This window comes from Odontesthes bonariensis, chromosome 9 (assembly GCF_027942865.1).
Source record: "Odontesthes bonariensis isolate fOdoBon6 chromosome 9, fOdoBon6.hap1, whole genome shotgun sequence".
Taxonomy (NCBI): Eukaryota; Metazoa; Chordata; class Actinopteri; order Atheriniformes; family Atherinopsidae; genus Odontesthes; species Odontesthes bonariensis.
In genome coordinates this window covers 25695217-25718390 of record NC_134514.1, presented here as the reverse complement: position 1 = coordinate 25718390, position 23174 = coordinate 25695217, and the positions used below count along the sequence as shown (strand labels likewise).

The window sequence follows — 23174 nt, the reverse complement described above, 5'->3', positions numbered from 1 at the left end:
GGATTAACGAATGTGTTTAAAGAGTGACAGAGTTACAGTAGTTGTTCTGTTGCTTTTTAGGATAAGATTGCAATGTTTCAGGGTTGTCACACCTGCCATAACTGTAAGTTAGAATGTTAATTCCCATGTAATTTAACAGTTAATGTCACCAGTTCACATATAACAGGTCATTTATCAGCATAAAACAACAAACCAATTTCTCCCACTCACAGGGAGCGGGCACAGTGGGCATATACAGCACATGCCCATTTCAGCACAAATGTAGTGCTGTTATAGTAAAACAGATATTAAAGAAGCACTTTTCCTACCCCTTGTAAATAAAATTGTGGGAGATAATGTGAACCTGCTGCTCCTGGTGTAAATCCAAAATACGGCATTATATTGTTAAAATATGGAACAGCAGATGCACTGCAAAATAACACGGGTGTCCCTGCTGTCTACTTTGCAGTGAATTTATTTACAGAGTTAAAATAGTCACAGAAGAAGGATTAAATCGCAGCCAGGGAACCAGACACAATAGGCTTCATTAGTGTATCATCCAGAAAACGGACCACAAACAAATAAAAACGTTTCCTGAGATAAAAAGAAAAAAAGATGGTTGTGGAGTGTTTTTCACACCTTCGATTTGCAGTAAATGCAAAAGAATGTTCTGTACTTTGTTATGTCGGCTCATAACCGTATACCGTAAATCAGCCATATCTATATCCTTTAAACGGTGTGCTGCTCCTGAAGAAGTGAGTCACATTTTGAGAAATGCTTATCAAATTTTGAAAAAACCTCCTATGCAAGAATCCAATTTGTCTCTTAGAAAAGTTGATTTAAGATGTAGTCAGGCATCTGAGTAGTTAAAGTAGAGATAAGGTGTCTTAAAAAGCAGTCATTCTGGAAGAAAGTCTGTCTGTAACATTCATATTACACTGGCTTTTCTGCCATTTTGTCTGCAACATGAGATGGAATGATAAGTACATCTATGATATCAGAGACGCTGCGAACAGGTGCATGATTATGGCTGACAGACTGCGTGTGGGATGTTTTTCTCTTTTTTTGTCTTTGCATTTCAAGCAAACGAAGGGAGCTGATGTGAATACATCTGTTCACTGTAAAACAACAGCACCAACTGTGTACAGGTGTTGACCCGATTAAAATCCACTGAAAATAACTGTTATTTGGAGAGTAATAATTCGCATTAAAAAACTTTCCAAACCCCAAGGGCAAGAAAAAAAGAAAAGAAAAAGCTGGCAACAATTTTACAATAAGAGGTTTTTCTATTTTAAAACTCTGATTTGAAATCTGAAAGCCAAAACTGCTGCCTCCTCACTCTCAAATGTACCCCCCCCTCCCCCCCACACACACATACATATAAACTAATACTTATAGCTCACAACTCAGCCGGGTGGTGAGTGGCAATGTCAGCACCCTCCCAATCTGTGGAGAGCAGCTTCAGCGGCTGCACATGGCTGCGCTGTGACGGAGCAAGTGCTGCATGTCTCTGACAGCTCTGGCATCTCCCCACTCCTTTTTTCATCTTCATCTTTCCTTCCCTCCTTTTCACTTGGCACTGTTCGAAGAGAATGTGTCACCATTGCCACTCAAAGCTAACTGTTTCCAAAGAGCATTTATTAAAATGTTGTGCATAGTTGAGTCTTTTTATCATCTCTTTCCGTGTTCAATTTGTTTCCAGTTGCTAATTTCTTTCAGCTCCAACTACTTACTTCTCCCATTCTATTTCTGTCCCCCATGTGGCACTGCTGTTTGCACTACCCACTTTGCTATAAACTAGTCCTCTGTTTTGTCTCGATTTTTCTTGTTTTTTTGTATACATTCTCTCCTGCCCTACTGTTTGTGATTGCCATCCGACATTCTTTAGGAGAGTGAAACACATTTGTGTTACTCGAGCTTTCCTTGTCACTCTTCCCGTCTTACGTTTGCCCACACCCATCTGAAGATTCTCCTGCTTTCTGACAGATGTACGATGACAGCTCTCAAAGAAGGCCGCGGATTTGGGCCAGTGAGCCACACATGTTTCACGTAACCACCTGCGCTGGGTAGTCCTCCTTCTTTTTTTTGTCTTCTACTTTTCCTGATCTATCAGAAACTCTGCAAGCTGTCGCGGTGGGGTGACAGGCGGTCGGTGCGAGCATCCTGCTGAAATAGACAGGACAGTCTGGTAGCTCATTGTTCCTCGGGACACGTTTGCTGAAGCACGGCGCTATGGCTGCGCCACATTGCCAGCCGTCCCCTCCCCTACATCATCCAGCCGCCTTGTGAGGAGCCGTCTCGCATTCTTTTCCTTCCAAATTGCATTTCCTCCCTCGCTCACACTCCTGGAAAGCCAAGGGTGCATGCAAGATTTCCTTGGCTGCTTTGGAGAAGTTTCCTCAATATTTGTTTGGCCCGGAGAACCTCGCAAGTCCAACATCAGCAGCACCGATCTGAAGCAGACTTTTTCAGCCAACTAGAGTGTGCTGCAATCAGCTTTCTCGCATAAATTCAGGTTTTATGTGTGTTGGGAAATTTTATGTTTAGTGTTTGGAGAATTCCCATGTATCACATGGCAAAAGGCAGCTTTATAACCCCCAGGGTTTATTCAGCCCCCTCTTGGAAGTGACAGACTTACAGCCTTGCCCTGTTGAGTTAATTACACATCAATATGGCTTAGTCTCATTTATGGATATCTTTGATTTTGCACTAAAAGTAAATGATCACACCGAAGCCCACACTTTCTGACATCACTGTCTCCTTTAATTCTTTTTTTTGTTTTTTTTTTGTTTTAACCCAAGGCAGGGTTTACAGTGAATATGTTAGTAAGACTGGGTAAGGTATGGGACGTCCATGACATTTTAGGTGTCATGAGCCAATATAGAAAAATGTATCCAATTAAGCGACTGGGACAGGTTAATACAATTTTGGACAGCCTAATTTAGATTTCTTCCTTTGACAAAAAAAAAAAAAAGACTGCTTGGAACTTGGAACTTGTAACATCACTGAATCAAAAGGTAAATCAAAGTCTATAACCCTATTAAAGCACTTTCAAATGATTCAAGTAATGAACTGCCTATATCCAAGGGCTGATTTATCGTGGCTACAGCACACATCTTTCATCTTTGATTGTTACAGACAGGAACAAAGTCCTTCATGAATGTCTTCAGCGCATCATCTTTGATTCGTATCAAACCTGTAATCACTAAAAGACTTGAAAAGTTGCTATCTGCGGGAGTGCATGACCGCAGTGCCCATGTCTCTGCATGTACACGGGAAGGACAATTTGTGAAACTGTTGAAAGGGCTAACATTATTATTCCAGGGACGGAAAGAAAAAGCAGTGAGTGGAGCAGGGTTAGCCGTGACTCAGCCCTGTAATTAAAGAGGAGCGATCAATCTGTACTACTGACCACACTACTTATGCCAAGTCCATCGAATGGCTGCAGTAAAGAGCTAATTTAGAACCATTAGGGACTGCCAAGTTTGCAAACAGCCCAGTAATGATGACGGCTGATTCAAGTTCAAGGCTTGGCCCGTGCAAAACTGTCAGACCTGGCAGTCATGAGACGGGATCAATGAAAGATCACACATGAAGAGAGAGATCTTTTTAAAATCATTTCTTTTTCTCAGTCATTTGCATGTTCGTCGGATGTTGAGCTATTGATCAAATCTTCCTCTTCCCTCAGCTCACACAAATTCTTTCTTCTGTCAGGAAACCCAAAACACGCTTTCAAAAGGTCTCACGTGTGCAGGATCAAGCCTAACCCGCCTCTTTGGCTTAATTGGAAACATTTCCCAATTCATCGGTGGTCGTCTCAAGTCGATTCTTGCAGTTTCGGTTGTTCACATACAGCCAAGACAACTATTTCAGTTGTCTTGGCTGTCTCAACTGGCACTCTCTGTATTAAAACTCTCAAACACGATGAAGGACGGAACGATACAAAGCTTGGAATGGTGCAGGGCGGAAGCAGCCAAGCATGTCCTTCATCTCCTCGTTGAGCTCGCCATTCGACCTCAGTGTGTTGCTGGCAAGCAGCCCTCCACCTCCGGAGGGACATGACATGTAAGCGCACCGGTGCTCTCCTTGCCTGCGATTTCCATGTAGCTCCACTATGCATGAAATCTTAAACTTCTCTTGCTCTCTCACTTTGGCATCCATCAATAGCAAGCATAATACTGATAGACAATAGAGACTCAGATTAAATGCCAAATGAGGCATTCTGCCACTTAATGTAGATTGCCTGGGAAGTTATAACCACATCAATTATCAGTGTTACTTTCTGAAGCTGGCACGTATTCACAGACACAGGTATGTGTTAACAAGTGAGAAGTGGGATTGTTTCCTTGGAGAGAGAAAGTAAAAAAACCTCTGATTTCGCATTTCCTACTGAGTTTTGAGCACTTGGAGGAATAACAGGAAAATCGCCTCACTTGGATGAGAGGTATTCAAGTCTGAGACCTCTCAGTCACATACTGTCAGACTTTTCTATCTAATCTTCCCCGCTCCATATAAAACCTTTTACGGCTGCCTTATATGCTTGACATTTAATTAATGTTTCAGTCATGTGTGGAGGACAGCGCTGACAGCAAGCCAATAACACAGGGGTTTTGCAATCAACTGTCATGGAGCAACCACCGAGCCTCTCTTCTTCTTCTTCTTCTTTTCTTTTTTGTCTGGAGAGCCCTGGCTCATAATGCTTTTCTCATGCTCCCTGTCTCATTTGCATTCAATGCAGTAGCTCTATTCTTAGCAAAAGAATAAACTAATGTGAGCCTCCTGACCTTGTTTCCAATTGCTGATAAAGGACCAGAAGGTGACCACATTCTCACAGAGATTCTTTCTTACTTGCCTAGATCAGCACACTCTCTTGTCTGATCTGCTTGTGCTGACCTGAGATTCCTCTACCTCTGCCACCCCTCAGCATATTAATGAAGAGCAGATGAAAGAGAGCCCGCCAGAATTAATACAGCATCTCAAGCTCAAGCACATATAGGAACCAGGGAGTGTGATGTCTTTGAAATAGCAGATTTACTGGTCCAGCTGGCCAGAGTTAGAGTAGTCTGGTCTAGTCAAAGTAAAGACTTCGTGTTCCCACGCGGGTCTGATTCAGTCATTACTCACTGTGAATGTGTGGTACTGATTGGTGTGTTGTTTGTTTTGTTTTTTTGATAATTTGTACAAGAAAACGTTTTCCTTGTTTTTAATCAATAAAGTTATGCAATGCAGATGCATTAGTCATAAGAGCAAAAGACCAAAATGCCACCCCCATCCACTAATCAACTACAGCAGGGAGAAGAAGAGAAAAAGTCCAGAAAAAGCTTGTCTTTGAGCAAAAACTGGAGAATTGATGTGATACTCCACACATAATCAGATTACTAAATTAATACCCAGTCTCACCGGAAAAAACGTGCTATAGGTCAGTTTGTTTGACACACATTACCATCATAGTCCATGTCCTGTGTATTTTTTTGTCAACTACACCAAACCATATGCTATTAAATTCTAACCTTTGAAAGTGAGAGCAAAGTACAAAAGTAATGGAAATTGAAAGCACTGTGTAAAAACTACAGAGTCAGTCTTGCAATCTCTTGCATGAGAGTCGGTGGAGTAATCCCATCTCACGTGCATTCCGCCTGGAAGGCGTCTCCAAGCAGCGACATCTGGCAGTTGAACGTTATTATGTAGCAATGTTGTGGATACAAGTAGAACATATGCACCATGTTGGCCATCTCCTGGAGAAGTAAAGTGAAATGAGTGATGAACATGTGATTGTGTAAGATCATGGAGCCATTTTCATTAAACTGCAATATCTTTGGAGCAGCAAAGATATTATAAGTTTAAGCCTTTAAGGTCGGGTTGACCAATTAATCATCTTAGATTAACCTCTTTTTTTATGAAACAAGTATACATGTTAAAGTTGTGGTTCATTGCGACAGCACACTCGGCTCCTAAACATTTTTTTGTCAGATACACAATAGAAAAAGGAAAAAGGATGAGCGTATGGGTTAAAATTTCAACCAGACAAACAAAAAATGCAACTGCCCATGAGCTAGTTTAGAATGGTTTCTCAAGCTACAGCAGACCTCAGTGTCTTTAACAGAGGCTAGTTAAGTCAAATCTAAGGGTTTACATGTACCCCTTTAAAAGAATATTTAGTTTTATCAGTTGGATTTGTAACAAGGACTTATTAGTCGTCAGTGTCTTGCTTGCGATACGATCGTTGTCAAAGCACTCTCAGTTTGGAGAAGCAGGTTTCCTGAGGGTCAAGCTAGTACTAAGAACTGCTTGGAAGGGGGCCTTCAGAAAAACTGTTTATTTAACATTCAGTGATGCCGGTAACGCGTTAATTAGTAACGCGTTACTGTAGTCGGACTACTTTTTTCAGTAACGAGTAGTCTAACGCAACTACTATTTCAAAAATAGTAGTCAGATTGAAGTTACTTATCTAAAACATTGTGCGTTACTATTTCTGCATTTCAGGGGAACATATATTTGGCTTTTGTCAACATATAGTCACGATTATTACAACCATACATTTGTATTGAAATAATTTGGGATAATTTCGTTTTCTTATGACTTATATCAGTGTCCGCGACGGGAAGTCACTCGTTATTTTACATCTACCTACCCAGTAAAAGGGATCTGTCCCACTAAAATGTTAAACACCAGCGATATCATTTGTTACATTTTACTCACTTTCCCTAATCATTTTCAATAAATACACCAGTCTAAACCACAGTTTTCATCAGTGCCTGTCACAGACGATAGTTGATGGGTTTAGCTATTCGTGCTAACTTTATAACATATAGCCTACGTTTCAGGCAGTGCTATGGAGAGGGCTAGCTAGTTACCTGGTTGCAATTGATGACTCAAAGATGACTTGTTAACGTCTTTGTACTGTATTACATCCTCTATGATATCTGAATGAGTGCATGTACGGGTGTTTATCTATGTATACTTCGTCAGGTGTAGCTTTGGGTAATCCAGTAACAGCTGCAGTTGTAGGCGACTAGCATACAAACATTTCTGCAAAGCGACGGGTCTGACGATCAATCAGGTTTGTTTAAACTTTTATTGGTCAACGGGTGGATAAACGTGACATTTTTCGTTCAAAAACTTGACTGTCATACTGGCTTGGGCCCATAATTATCAGCAGGTTACGTGATATAACCGTCCGTTTGTCTGCATCGCTGCGAGTGAATGACTGATGTTTTGTTAAACCACTCCTTGCTGCTCAGTGCTCTAATGCGGGACAACTACATGTTCAATGTAACTTAAGTGTTACCGTAATTCATAGATAGATGCAATCAGAGTTAAATGGAGTCAAGAATGTCTATTGTATTTTTTTTTTTTAAAGAAGTGTTTATGTTAAATTGAGTCAAGAAACGCTACTTTATTTCTTATAAGAAGTATTTAAGTTAGATTTAAGGAAGTCAAAAAAGCATTTAATTTGTAATAAGTATTTCAGTTAAATGAAGTGAAGAAAGAGTATTTAGATTTATTTATACTGTTTTTGTTTCATAAAACCACTTCTTGCTGCTCTAATGTTAGACAACTACAGGTTCAAGGGATGTTCAATATAGGTATTATGTATTACTTTTTTACGTAAGAGGTTTGTTATATTTTAAGTAAAGTCAAGAAAGACTGTCTTATTATTTTTTTTTATTTAAAAAACATGTAAGCCTATTTCAAGAAAAAGTTTGCAAATGCCAGTGTCATTTTTGATGTTCTGGTTAAAATGCATGTCAATAAAGTGAGTATTGGCAGAACTGGTAGTCATTTTCATGTTATGGGGGCGGGAGATCAGCCTCTGCTGAAAGTAACTAAAAGTAATCTAACTTAGTTACTTTTGAAAGCAAGTAGTCAGTAACTTAACTAAGTTACTTTTTAAAGAAGTAATCAGTAGTCAGTAGTCGGATTACTGTTTCAAAGTAACTATGGCAACACTGTTAACATTAAATTTTTTTTTAAGAACTCAAAGCTCAAAAATTTCATAGAGGGTTGAGTGTGAGCTATTTTATTGTTTACCATGTCCCCATACCATCGCAACTACAGAACATCTGCATGACAACACTGACCAAAAGAACCATGTGACCCCTAATCCACTCAGTATGACTGTGAAACAAAAGTGAAAATATTGCTTTTGCTCAAAGTATAATGAAACTTTTGTGGTTTCATTTGCTTTAGATGGCAAAAAAAAAAAAGGGGCTACTCTGGTGGCCTACGTTTGAGTAGCTTTTAGCTTAGGTTGTCTGTCAGGAAACTGGCTGATTCTCCAGACTGCTGTTAACTGTAGGTCAAACAAATATTACTCACATGTACTATGTATGTATATATATATATATATATATATATATATATATATATATATATATATATATATATATATATACACATATATCTTTAATGAGGTCCTGGTACAAGACACTCCTAGACACTTTCAGATGTTCTTTGACCACGCCTATACTGGTCAGAGCACAGTCTGTATTAGGCATAATGTTATGGCTGATCAATATATATATATATATATATGTACCAGAACGACAGGTCAGGGGTCACCATCAGCAGCAATATCTAAAAATCACCTGGTAACAAATCCCAAAGTGCCACATTCTTATCTTGTAGTCATATTTCTAATGATTTTTGGTGCCAGATAAAATACACTATATTTCATGTGCTTGCTTTAGGTTAAAAGCGTCAGCCTCGTAACCAATTAAACATGTACTTCTCTATCAATTGATGTGAATACCGCTCATCTAAGGTTATTTCATCAAAAATGTTAAAAAGGTGTTATAAAGAGGAAATTACAGATCATGCACCAACATCAATAACCCACTTGTCTATAATAACGGGTTGGTTAAACTACACCTGTCTGTTTCGCAGTGTCATTGATATGCATGCCAGATGATTTCCATATGGAACATTGCACTGCAATCAGATCGTATACGTCATATGTACATCTCACCAGTCGTTGTCATGGCCGATCTATGTAAATACGAATCGTTGTTGTAGAAAAAATCTCACCCATAAATATGAAATCTGCGGCTGGTATTACGAAAAATCCAGCAGACCACAGCTTTTAAGCAAATGCAGCGACCTGGGTCAAAGATAAAACGAGAACATTTTTGTTTTGATTGTTGAAAAAAAGTTCCATTCACCATCTTCAAACTAAATCCAAATAAAGTCGAAACAATTTTTTTTTCTATTCCCAGCTAATTAATTTCAAGAGCGTGCAGTGCGGAATATGATGCGCACTTCTGTGCCGACATGCCCTTCCTTATATCTGCCATAAAAAAGTACTTTTGTACTCATTGTCATTAAATCTACAAACAGATCGCAAATTGCATTTTCTCTCTTTTCTAACATCTCGGGCCTGTTTGACAACAGAAATCAAACCCATAACAGCCTCCCATAAAATCATTATGCTACTGCAAGGGAATATGGCAGCTGCCTGCAGCCTTTGATTTCATCTTGCCCCAGATCTGCATTGTAATGAGCACTCAGGTCAATCAATAATTCACTGCAGTTTCAATTATAAAAAAAAAAAAAAAGAGAGAGAAAGAGACAAAAAAAAATAGATCGGCTCATGGGTAAAAACAGAAATAAGACTTTGATCTGTGCCATTAGAGGCGCACACTCGGTTGTGATGCTCTCTTTCTCTGTTGTACTTGTCAACACTGAGAGGAGTGGAGGAGAGAAATCTACATCTGCCTCTCTGATCGGGGTTCTGTATTTGACTGACTTACATTTAGCGCTGACACGTACTGTATGCGTGAGCAGCGTCTGCTCTGACTGATGACAGTTGATTGTTATTTTGAGAATCGTGCTGTGACTTCGTGCTTTCTGTGCCTCAAACCCCACAGAATAGCTTTTCTTTAAGTACGGGGTAAACATGCTCTTCGCTGTGAAGTCATCGCCTTCCAAGAACAAACTTACAGTAATGTGTCGGTTTTTTTTTTTGTTTGTTTGGTTTTTTTTGTCGAAAAAGAAAACAATTTGCCTACATGAAACAAACATAATAATCATGAGAATGCTTGTTATGTGGAAACTAACAAGATTAGATTTCATGCAGTTTAGTCTTATTCTAAGTGGCTCATCAGAGATCTTTACTTTCACACAGATGTGCTTATAACAAACACATGCTTATCTTTTTTTTTTAACTTTGTGTATCAATAGTTCCTCCAGAGGATCCAGTCATCGGTGGGGGGCCAGTGGTGAGCCTAAGGGCCGGTGACCATCTCAACCTGACCTGCCATGCTGACAATGCCAAACCTGCAGCCTCAATCATCTGGATCCGCAATGGAGAGGTCCTTAATGGTGCCATGTACTCCAAGGTAAGCGTAGAGGTGTGTGTCATACCAGGTATGCAGACCGACAGGGGAAGGGTTGCAGTGAGCCTGTGTTTTAATTCTCCTGTTCCATTCGTTTCTTTTTCTTTGTTTGCTTTATCCATTCAACAAAAATACATAAACTGTAATTAACAGAAGAAAAGCATCTGTTAATTTACATTTTTGCATGTATGTCCTTGCTGTAAATAACCACAGTGCTCTGCAAAGAATCTGTTAAAGGTTGCGCACTTTGGCCCAGCCATTGGTGGGCATTTGTCGCAGCTTTCAAGATGCTTTTTGAAATGAAACCCCATGGAAATCCAGGTCGTGGTTTGTTTGCAAAATTCTCTGCCCTCTTTTTTTTTTTTTTTTTGGTACACAGAGCAAATAGTGAGATCATGACTCTATAAATAGACTGTTTAGATATCCTCCTTTAGCAGCTTGTATCATCCCAACCTGTTGGAATACACATGGTCTTGTTATGTGCTGGAATCTGCCTGACTCTTCATTCCCAACGGCACATTTTTGATGCCAGGCTACTCGAGGGTCTCTTCATACCGGTCAGGAGTCGCAGTGACCTGACTGTGTAGACTCCTGAATGATACTAGCCCTCAAGACTAATCATCCATTTGAACTCTGATGTGTTCTATTTCTCTTGAAACAAAGCACACAGAGACCAGGCACTTTAGAGCACTAACACCTCCCCTGTCCTCCCTCACTCCCTGTTCTGCCTCATCCCATTATTGGCTCTTTCCAAAGAGCAGATAAATGCCATTGATTAGACTGAGGTACGGCACCAGGCCGTTCTGAATGAAGTGATCACTGGAGGTGCTGCTTGCTAATGGTGGGGTGGGTGTGCACTTCCTGCTTTACCTTCCTCGTCGGAGCAAACGCAGATATGAAGACATTGCGTTGCTGGTAGTTGATGGATGCTCACATGCCTGCACTGAGTCCAAGTATGTGCTTCTCCCCTCTTATCTCTATTGCTAAGCATTAAAAAGCAATGGATTCAATTAAAAGAAGATGACTTTTTTTGGGTTCGGAGAGCAGCGGGGGGACATTTTGCAAGCATAATCATCTGCTCTGATGGTCTTCTCATATCCCACAGATGAAGAGGTCTAATGTGAGCAGATGTGGTGGAGGATTCACAGAGATGGCTTTCCTGATGGTGTCATATGTAATGACAGTTCTCACCCACAGATAATTCCCCACCAAACTTCATCTTTGTGACCTCATAGAAAGCGATTTACTGGACCAGTGATTAAAGAAAAAGTGTAAGATTAAATCTATCATTTGGGAGAGGTGTTAGTTTTTAACCATAGTACAAAGTTGTTGAAATGATATATCGCTGATCATTAGTGAGGGTAGCTTTGGAACAATACAACTAGCATATAATGGAGGAGGCTATAATTAAGAGGGAGAAGTAAAGTGAATATTTCAGATATCAAGATTATCTGGGAATGTCGGCACGGTGAATTATTGAATAACGTTCCTTCTTTCCTCGTATGCTAAACTCCCATCTGCTCGAGTTGAGCTGCTCGAGAGCAAACGGCAAATGTTCAGCCTCCAGGTCTGAGCTGTTGCTCAGAGGTGTGCACATTTGCATTGTGACCCCTTTGAATTGCAATGACACATCAAGTCATTTGAAACTCACGACACAGTCTCCAATCAGAAGGTCGTTCTCGTGAATGTGCTACACATTTTTTTCGGAATGCTTTTGTGGCAAGCTGACTGGCGAGCGGGAGGCTGGGAAGGTCTCTTAGTTTTAAGGGGTTTAAAGGATATTACAGAATAGTAGACATTTTGATGTGTGTCATAGATAGAATAGTACTTTTTCCAATGTACACTTTCCCAGATTTTTTTGGAAATAATGCCACACTTTAATGGCAGGTAAAATTGCTAAAGTATTTATGAAATTTATGAGCATAAATTTCGGCAGAGAAAATAGCAATCCTCCTTTTATTCCTGGAAGTGTTCAAGGCAGTTGATTTTCTGTCTCTAATGTTCAGTATTTTTTCTGTAAAGCCTTCTTAAGTCTTATGTGTGATGCATTTTAATCACGACAGTCTCTGCACAACAGATAAGACAATACTTGGGGGGAAAAAGGGGGGGGGGGCTTATTAAAATTGAGCTGGAAAGCATCATATCAGACACAGGTTAGGTTAGGTTAGGTTAGGTTACTTTATTAGTCTCCACAAAGGAGAAATTTGTCTCGGAGACAGGGAGGTTACAGCACCATAAAACACATAAGAGGACAACACCAACAGACAAAACAGACAACAACAAAATGTAAGGTACAGGCTCAGAAACATTGGATGTCCAGGTGACATGTTCTGAGTCAAAGGGGTGTTTACTTTCAACACCACATGCAATGTGTAATATGATTTGTTGCTCCAGTTTAGGAAACTTTTTTTTTTTTCAAGCCAATTAAACTCCTTTAGTTACAATTAAAAAATATAATGTGAAAAACATGTCACTTTAAACAATTGGTGTTATTGTCTCTTAAGATCCTTGATGAAACAAAAGAAAAAAAATGATTAAATGCATGTTCAGCTCATCTTAGATATATAATGTCATGACAAGAGGGATTTTTTAAAGAAAACCGTGTGTGATGCAAAATTAAAAGTGTTTGGAAGTTATGAGGGTATTGATAATGTATAACCTTTGCCTCTGCTTACATGGTAAATTTCACAGGGAGAAGCAGTTTTTTTGTTTTTGTCAGGACAATGCTCCACTTATGTTCCTGATTTTGAAAAATATTTCTCATGAATTCATCTATTTGTGTGTTCATTCTGTGTTCCTCAGGGTTACAATCCCCCCAACAGTTCTTTATATTATGGGTCCGTAAAGTAAAAGGGGGGAAATCTATTCCCTACATTTGCATGTACTTTATTTTTCTTTCACAATACTTGAATATGAAACAGTCCTAAATGCACACATCACTAAAACAAACTCCAAAAATTCAACATCTTTCCTCAGATTCTTATCGGACTCCCTGCAGTTCCCAGTCATCCAGTCTGAGCAGCATTTTGAATCTGTTATTTCATTGAAAAGTCCTCATGCTGTTAGGTCAAAGTCTGGACCAGCTGTTGCAATTTTACATCAAGACTAAACATGTAAGATGATTGTGTTGCCAGGGTTTGTTGTTTTTTTTTTACTGTGTCAACGCAGTATCTTCTCTCTTAAGCACAACCCAAAGCAGAAGAGACTAAAAAGACTAAAATGGAGATATGATACTTGATAAAATTGTTGTTATCTTTTATTTATTTCACTCGCTGGAAATCAATGCAGCTTCAAATATATCTGTGGAAAAGCCGATCATCCCTTCACAATCTGACTACTTTTGCGTTTCCTTCTCCGAGCACGATGTTCTTCATGTGGCCTTCAAAGTAGTCAATCTGAAAGATTATCAATTGGTAATGTGGAGTGGTGTTGAATTCCATGAAGCAGCCAGCCAACCCCCTTTCCAAGATTAATGGCTGCAGACAGGTCCACAGCGACGAGAGAAACAATCCCGATTGTGTCACAAAGAATATTACATTGACATACCCTGCGCCTGACAGCTAATGTGGTCTGCTTTAGAACGAGCTCACGCTCAACTATGAATTTCAACACGTGATTCTTCACAAACAAATGGGCTACACGAGAACAGGATGTACAACATACTTTCACTACAAAGTACTCAGAAATGCTCAGAAATATCTATTTTATTTCACTTCAGTAATTCAGATTGTCTTACACTTAAGAGACACATTGAGGTGCATGCATAATGAAGTTATTGGATCAGAATATTCCTGAAAAGAAATGTCTTCCAATCTGGTTTCACGAGTATTTTGACGTTTTAATTAGACCATTCAGAGTATGGTATCATTAAACTGGAGGAACTATACATACTCAGATTGTAGTTTTATTAAACTGAGACTCTTGCATCAAAGTGGACAAATCAGTGGGTAATGAACAACGGTTTCTACTTAAAGCGGTCAGATAATGATCAAAGTCTATAGGCTACTTAGCTGCTTTAGCTTTTTGGAATAGGCAAAGCACCTGATTTAGTTTCAGTCAAGACAAATAAACTTCTAATTAACTTCTAAACAAATAAAGCCATTCGTGCTGTAGAAGCTGTACCTTTATATTGAAACATTCTGAAGATAAGTGAAGTAACATTTGGAGAAGTAGTTGTCTGCAGACGAAAGTGTTACCTGGATGTTGATTTAAAGTAAAGAAGTAAAGTTTTTTGTTTTCATATGTACACATATATGTATATTCTGTACATATCTGTACACATCTTCTTTTCCATGGAAAAACGCACAGCAACAGGGGGTCTGCTATAAAGGATTGCGAGGCAATGCATCCTGACTTTGTAGTTGACCACACTGCGCCCTGTTGCCCACGCAGTTTGTTCTAGTCAGCGACTTTGTTCTGTCCTGCACTGTTTAACATAGACTCCCAGAGCTCTCCTCTGAGCATCTGAGAGAGAGTGAGAGCTACTGAGCGCTACCAACCAATTCCAGATGGCTTCCACAATGTAGGGCTCAGAGGATGAGCGCTGAAAAGAAGATTGATTTCCTTTGTGGAAAATGACAAGCCATGCACTAGAGCGCAGCTCTCCAGACACACAAAAGGAAGCTCAAAAACATGTTTTAATTTTTCTTTTTTTTCATACTATATCAGTCTGCAGTCTTGCAGTACAACTACAGGCTAGACTGTTCTGATGATTTGCCTCTGTTTCCCCAAGTGAGCAGATGAGTGTATTCGTGAATTTCCGCCATCTTTCTTTGCTCTCTTTTCCTCTATTTAAACAATTTTACACCTTTTCCATTAAATTTTAACTAGCAAATTGTTTCTCCTACATTTCTTTCCCAGCTGTTTATCAGCTTAACGGTTTATAATTGCAACTTCAATTTGAGGTATTGACGAGGTATCCAATATCTACTGGACTTTAAGGCCCAATCCTTTTTCCGACTTCCCCATTACACCTTTATTTTGCAAAGGTAAGGTGCCTCTTTTCTTTGGAGCATCAAGAGGACGTAGCCATCCAGCTAGAACGTTTGGTGCTATTCAGATAACTAGTTCACCACTAGTTCCAAATACTACAACTTCCCTCTGCAAAATGGAAGGGTAGGGCCATAGGGAGGAATTGGGAATGGACCTAAGAATTTCAGAGTTTGCTGGAATTCAGGGTTCTGTTCATTTATTGCAAAAATGAAACTCCTCGGTCTAAACTCTACTCTGCACTTTTGAGGCCAAGCACGTTTCTCCACCCGTATGCCTTTACGTTTACTCGTCATTTCTTCGCTCTTTGCAGACCTTGCTCCGGGACGGCAGGAGAGAAAGCACCGTGAGCACACTGTACCTATCACCTTCCAACATCGAGACTGGTCAGCAGATCATCTGTAAGGCGTCCAACAAGGCCGTGCCCAACGGCAAGGAGACCAGTGTCACAATCGACATTCAGCGTAAGCACACCTCTGCTTTCCTTCATGCCGTGTCTTTCAATGCCCCCCCCCCATCCAACTATTTTCTTTAATGAATCTTTTGAAGTGATTTTTTTGGTGTGGAAAGTCTTCATCTGAACAGCATCATTAACTATTTGAGGAGTTTTTCATGTGTAGCGGTATGACACTGCATAGCACACGTGAATAATAGCGTGGGGTTTTTTTTGTAGGCACTGACGGGTATTTATAATTGCTTTCCTTTTTGCTTTCATACCATCTAGGTTGATGGATTAGTGATGCATCACAGTTTTACATTGGCTGTGATAAAACATCAAAGGATCTGTCCATCTAAAATGAATTGAGGTTCTGGGTTTTTTTTGGTCCAGCTCCCGTGCCTGCTGTGACACAACGCAAACTCCCTCCACCTCTTTTATTTCCTCTTTCATGCCATCAGTCTTTTTGATGAGAACATCCGCACTTCCCTCCAAAATAGGTAAAGTAAGCCCAGCGTGTAAAACACATTCAGCCTCAATTGTCAGGGAATCATTTTTTTCGATCAAGAACCAATCATTGTGAGAGAAGGGCTCTGAACAATGGGATTTTACATCACTCACAGCCCCTTCAACACCATTAAGTATGACTAATAAAGCAGAAAATGCTATTTAGAGAGCCATTATGACTGACGGCTCCATTCTTTTCATTATGTACATCGCAAGAGGCAAGCAGTGGCGCGAGCGGGCACCGCACAATCAGGCCAACTCAGGCGCTGGAGTAAAAATGATTAACAGTTGTTGGTGTTTGCAGTCCGTGGCGCTTGTCCTCTTCATTTGTTGTTTTTGTGCCATCCAGTCAGTGACGGAAGTCTGCCCACATGTAAACAGATTTTTCACCATGTATAATGATGTGCCTGTGATACACGCTCACCCAGCATCATCCTCACTTTTGAATTTATGATTTAACCCTGAAAAATGAGTGGAGCAGATTTCTAATTAGCGTTCCAAAATGTCGTCTTTACACAATTAAAGCTCCTGAAAAGATTTTTCACACTGCGAGATCAAACCAAGCGACAGCAGAGACTAATTGTCGAGATTCAAACTGTCTCCCACAAGGCAAAGGCTCTCTATTTCCCTCACTTGTCCCCCCCACCCCCTCCCTCCAACAGATTTGACAGGTAGTGTTCAGCACTGTTCAGCAGAGCCTTTTGGAGTTGCTGCAGGGATTCACTTCCCAAATTAAGTTGCCCCTGGAATTGAATCCCTGTAATTGAACCTTGATTTATTTGTGTTGGGTATCAATTTGCTTAATTTTAGGGAAGCCTAATTTGAGCTCAAGGTCAGTGGCTCAACAACAGCATCTGAAGCACAGATGCAAAAACACAAGCAACAAGGCAGATGCACTCGTCTTTGAGCAACTGTTGTACCAGTGAATTCTGTGAAACTGCTACTCAGACATGCACCTGCATCTCAACACATCGGTGTATTGTGTTGTACAGGTGTTGATCGATTTCAGCAGCATTTTACAAAAGATATCTAAGGAACAGTGTATAACAATTAATTGACACCTAATACTCAAGTTGGATATTGGAGCCATGTCAAATACCCATCATTGATAGGTTAAATGACCTGTTTAGGAACAAACGGGCAACTCCAAAGACCTTTGCGAACCGTTGCCTGTTCTTGTATTGTGCAATAACCACAAACTTCCACTCCTCAAATGTGAAATAAAAATGTTCTCACAACATTTTCTCACAAAACTGTGAAACACTTCTTTCATTTTTCACTTATGTCTGAGCAACACTCTTCTCTTCCTTGCCTTTTTATGGTGGTAAGACAGCAGTTTTCACATGGAGAAGAACGCACTTGCTAAACAGATTTAAAAGGTTCAAGGTAACAAAAACTAGATAATTCATTTAGCAAAGCAGTTAAATACAAAGTAGAACAAGTTGTTTTGATTATGTAATTTCTCATGGACCTTTGTTTTTTTCGCACACTGCCACTTTAAAAGGTAAAAAGGCATGTGGAGGCATGTTTATTAAGCCTAATTTTTGATAATAAGATGACATTTACTGTGATGATATTGTAAGACCGGAGTACTGCAAAGATGAAAATGTGAAAACAACTTGAATGTGTTGGACATGTAGAGGAAGTAGTACACAGAAGCTGTGCTCTAATCCAGGTGCGGTATCATCCAATAAAGGTCATTCCTTGAAGTACCTGAAGGCCAGCCATTACCAAATTGGATTATTTTGATAATTCCATCAATTCCACCATATTGTAATTCAAGTTAATTACAAGGGCATTGTCAACAAAAAGCATAAAAAACATTAAATGGCAGTAACAATCAACACCCAGAATGATGGGTTTTTTTACACTGACACTTTAAGACTTGACCCAAATGTCTTGGAGCTAACTGTAATTCTCAATTCCCTTGTGAAATAACCACCTTAGGGCACTGTTCAAAGAGTAATGCATTAACGATGGAATGTGATAACAGAGAATGAAAAAAAAAAAGAAAAGAACAGAAAATGTCCCAGTCCTGTTTTCCAGACGTCAAATATTCTATAACACATTCGGAGATTGGACTGGGCAATAATATGACTGCGTCGATAGATTGTTTTTGTGCCTTGAAATCAAACATAGTTTTTTCTCTCTAACTTACTCCAACTTCACACACTTTTTATCGCTCAAAACTGTGAAGTTTGACTGTGGTCATTTGTAAATATGTGAAAAAAACATCTACTTTGTTGATAGCATAAAATCGGGCATGTTAGATTAGTGCTTGCAAAGTGTTATAAGAGTGTTATGGTTTTTTTTTTCTTCAAACAAGCATATTTTTTAGGTTTGTGTTTTGTTCCACTTGGACTGAGCCCAAAGGGAAATTTGTAAAATTCTTTGATCGCAGACAAGACCAAAATTTATTCATTTTACTGTTTAAATAAAAGCAAAACTAGTTTGTTAATAATTCTTTGATAGTTTTTTTTCTTTTTTCTTTTAAGTGAAGAAACAAAACTAATCTGTTAAATTAAAGAAATCACCTTTGATGGCAAAACATTTTTTTAGGCAAGGCAGGGCATCTTTATTTATATAGCACATTTCATACCACAGGCAACTCAATGTGCTTTACATAAAGACAAGGCATTTAAAAGAACAGCATAAAGCAGCATAGAAAAAGCAATTTAAAGAGAATAAAAAAATAGAATAAAAAATGTATTGTTATTGTTTTATCTATTATTTTTTTATCTACATCTCCCAGCTCTATTTGAATTAAAAACATCCCTCAATTTTCCCTCCAAATCAATCATACATCATGGTATTTTTCACATCTCACATCATTCAAATATCACGCAGCAATGATATGTTCATACAACTATGATGACTTTTTTTTTTTTTTTTTTTTGCTGCAAACACATGATGAGAAACGCTAATGATTGCCAAAAATACATGTTACCAAAAAGTGATTGTCTTCTTATCACATTAACATTTTACAGAGTCAGAAGCTTATACTGCTTTTCACGCAAAGCAAAAGGATATTTGACAGAGGAGCACATTGTTGCGTCGTTGCAGCTGGAGAAACCTCATACTTAGCTCCTCTTTACTGCTCTCTCAGCGAGCCTTTCTCAGGAAAGATGAAAGCCATCACGCTACTTATCAAGGCAATGGTACCTTCAGGAGATTCTTGTCAGCTTGTGAAATAAATGAAACACTTGACAGACGGTGCAAGTCTTTGGAGCGGTGCTTGGGTGTTCTCTCCTTTTTCACATAGCCTGAATCAGTCACATGGAAGTACCCAACAAAGCAGCCTCATAATTGTTGGCAGTGTTAAATGCTGGTCAACAATAGAGCTCTGATGTACGACATGTTCAGGATTAAATTGTCTTCTTCAAGTTGGAGTTTGTAAAATGCTGTCAAATGCTCGTGCGGCTTCTTCTGCTATCGCAGTAAACTCGACTCTTCTCTCGTTCACAGACAAACGTATTCCTGTGTAATTTCAAGCTTTGCGCTGCGGATCATATTGTAGTTTGGTCAAAAAGGACCTGGCAAGCTGTAATTACATTTATGGTTGCTGTACGCATGCCATATGTTCGGTGACCGTGAATACCAAAATGCTGCTTTCTTCTGTGCTATGGGACATTTGACATACTTTTACTGAGGGCAAGCAGCCAACTTGGAAAGAAAAGACATTCGATTAAAATGCGAAACAAAAATGAATAGTTCACTCTCCAATTGAACTATAATACTCCAAGTTCCGTTTTTATGTTGTGCTCTCATGTGTTTTATCAGTGGGGCTGCAGCACGACTCAGTCCAATACCAAGTATGGGGGGGATTAATGACAGTGTTGGGTGAACAGATGCTACTAATCTAAAAAGGACCCTGTTGACTGCACTCTAGAACCACTTCGGTCTCCCCAGACATCTGTCACTTTGAGCTAAACTTTTATCCTATTTTTTGGTCAGATGCATGAAGTCAAAGGTGAATGAGTGAGTGCAACTTCGTTCACATCAAGTTAGAATTTGCCTCCACCCGTTAATCTCACTGATGATTCTGAGGCGTGAGTTTGTGCGAACGAATCAGTCACAGAGCCTCAATTTCACCTCAAGCTTCACTTTATTTCCTGGCTGTCAAATATTTTGCGCCAACACTGTGATTGATATTGATGCTGTCGTCTCACTTTCACCAAATGCTATTGTATTTCCTGAAAATGGGATAATAGCATTTACACTCTGGCTAGTATTGCCCACTGCATGGCTCGCCTTGAGTCAGTCCAGCTGTTAATCCATTCATTCATTCAGATTCTCAACTAACTACCTGTCTACAGTTACTGACCATGTTAGTTAGCAAATGTTAGAAAGAAATAGTTGTTAAAACCATATCAATCCGTCTGCCCATCTCAACATTTCATATTCTGCTCATTTCTTTGCTTCGGTACCCTTTTTTCACGGTGGCTCATTCTCATTACAATCCCAATGAGAGTAATCTAAACACAACCTTGCACATTGCTCTACAGTTTAAACTCTGCTTTAAAGCCCAGGGTTTTACACCCACCTCAGCATTTTCACCACCACCAAAGTTCAAACAGAGTTATCTGACCGAGGTTTTCGACAAATTAGCATCTAAATACAGTATGTGCGGGTGATGTTGACAAAATGAGAGGGATTTAGAGCCAATAGAGTTGATTCAGAATTCTGGATATACTGCTGACTTCAGTTGTCCATACCATTCCATTAGCTGACTGTAATTATTTGATAGCAGATGGGTGGCTACCCCCTGATGCTGTTCTCACCAGCAGCAAATCTTGACTTGCATTACGCCTTTTGGACTTAAATCAGTAAACTTCCCCTCCACCGTGTAACGCTGCAGGGAAATATGTTTCGGATGCCACAGTTTCATGTCCTGTTAATTCCCTCTCATCGCATGATTTCAAATATTCTTCAAATATTTTCTAGTGCACTTGCATATCTTCAGAGCATTGCCCCACATACAGGCACGCTTTGAAATGCATTTGGGGGGGGGGGATTAATGCAATGGGGACAAGCAGAGCCAAGGTTCCTAGTGTGTTTGCATTGCAAACAAGCTGAGCCATGTGTGGGGAAAACGAATGCCATTTGTTGAGACTAATTAATAAAGAACATGCAGATGTGCAATTGGGGAGGATTTGTTTTGGGTAACTTGCTCAGCTACATGCTTTCCTTGCTTAATCATGCAGATAATGGCCAATTCATCAGAGAAAGAGTCGGAGTTTGAAGGAAAGAATATTAGGGTAAGAGGGGGAAAAAGGCTCTTGCATTTTGAAGAAAACTTTGAGCTCACAAACATATTTCAACAAATATGTGCTACTAGGAATGCTGCAGAACATCTGCCTTCATTAAATTGAGTCAATTCTGAATTTACTCAAGTGGATATCTTATGAACAATATGTTAGACCTCAAGTTGTCTGTCAGTCTGTTCTCCCCCAAAGTGTCCCACTCAGATAGCCATATGACAGTGTGCCCACATTGCTGAGGCTATAATCCACAAGTGAATTGTCCACAAACAGCTTCTACATCCTTCCGAGGCATCCAACACTCCTGTAGTTTGAGGCGGGTCCTGCTGGAGAACAGCTGTCTACAATGACCCGGGGAGATTGGAAATTGAGCTTTAAGAAAGGGAAAAAACCATTTGTGCTGGCACAATCTCCAGGAAAGAAAGAAGTTGGAAGATTTTTCCAACAGCACCATCTGGTCTCCACTTTGAACTAACCGATCAAAAGCTGTCAGACAACTACAACGCCACTCTGCCCAGTTCATTCTGTTGTTTTTACTGAAGCTCCAATCAGTCTTACAATTCCCCTTGTACTCTGTCTGTTTATCCTTTCCTCCCATCCTCCTCCCCCACCACTACACTCTTGAAAAAAGGAAGGTCTTAACATTTTTTGTGTCGTCACAAGATTCCTGAAATGAATTTGGCCAGCAACTCATTTTATGTAGAAGCCTCGCTCCACTGTCTGTTTCCTTGAATGACTTGCTGGTATCAACTGTGTGTTTTGCCTTTAAGTGATATTTTAGACTGGAACTACTACGGTGATAAGACAATTCAACTCGGCAGTGTTTACAGATGACTTTGGTTCTGTCGACTCCGCCGCCTGGAAGAACTTTAAAATGAAAATGGCCAAGTAAAAGATCTGTGCCCTTCTCCATGTTTGGTGGATCCGCCGATTACTTTCTTTTACGGTTCCGCAGCAGACAGCAACAGACTTTTACAAAATAAAAGCCTTTGAGCAACAGACTTTTACAATGATAAAATAAATAATAAAACCTGCGTTATTGCACGATAAAATATTTATCGCCGTTAAATAATTAACGAGTTAACGCGATAATAACTCGCCCAACCCCAGTATTTATACATCAAAATGGCAGGGGAATTCTTTATTAAGTAGATATCCATTGTATCGTAAGGGTCAAGGGTTGCAGCCCTTATTTTACATAGACAGACTTTTGACAGCTTCAATATCTGTCTTCAACTGTGGCTCGGGGAGATGGAACTATCAACAAATTAAACTCTCCATGACATTACCTTTTGCTAAGAGGGACAAAGGGGTTTTCTAAAGGAGGCTCAGTTCAATCACTGGAACTGAACATTGATTTTGTGGTGGATTTGACAGTAATGGGCAATTTCTTCTTTTGAAATCTGTTTGCACCAAGAAGAGAATCACATGATTAAAAAGTTTAAAAAAGGAGGAGTTTTACTGAAAATGGTTTATGGATTAGCTTCGAGTTTGCTATGTCTGTTAGCACAAACAGAAGCCTCAGAGCTCTCCCCTTGCTTATTTTTTTAATGTAAGCCTCTCTCTATTTGCTTGCAGAATTTCTAATGCCACCTCCACTACTGCCACACCTGTCACTGCCCCTCAGGTTCCATCTGCCTACATTTTTGTTCATGCAATTAAACGCTC

General features: G+C 39.6%; 1 protein-coding gene across 8 annotated transcripts in view; it reads left to right on the top strand.

The window, feature by feature from the left end:
• The window catches only part of kirrel3b (kirre like nephrin family adhesion molecule 3b), a 164111-nt gene that overhangs the window by 108911 nt on the left and 32026 nt on the right, over nucleotides 1–23174 (top strand). For all 8 annotated transcript variants that reach the window (XM_075473838.1, XM_075473835.1, XM_075473834.1 and 5 more), the window contains 2 exons: nucleotides 10159–10316; nucleotides 15616–15766. In XM_075473838.1, coding sequence (XP_075329953.1) covers nucleotides 10159–10316; nucleotides 15616–15766 — 309 coding nt within the window. The remainder of the gene's footprint in view (nucleotides 1–10158; nucleotides 10317–15615; nucleotides 15767–23174) is intronic.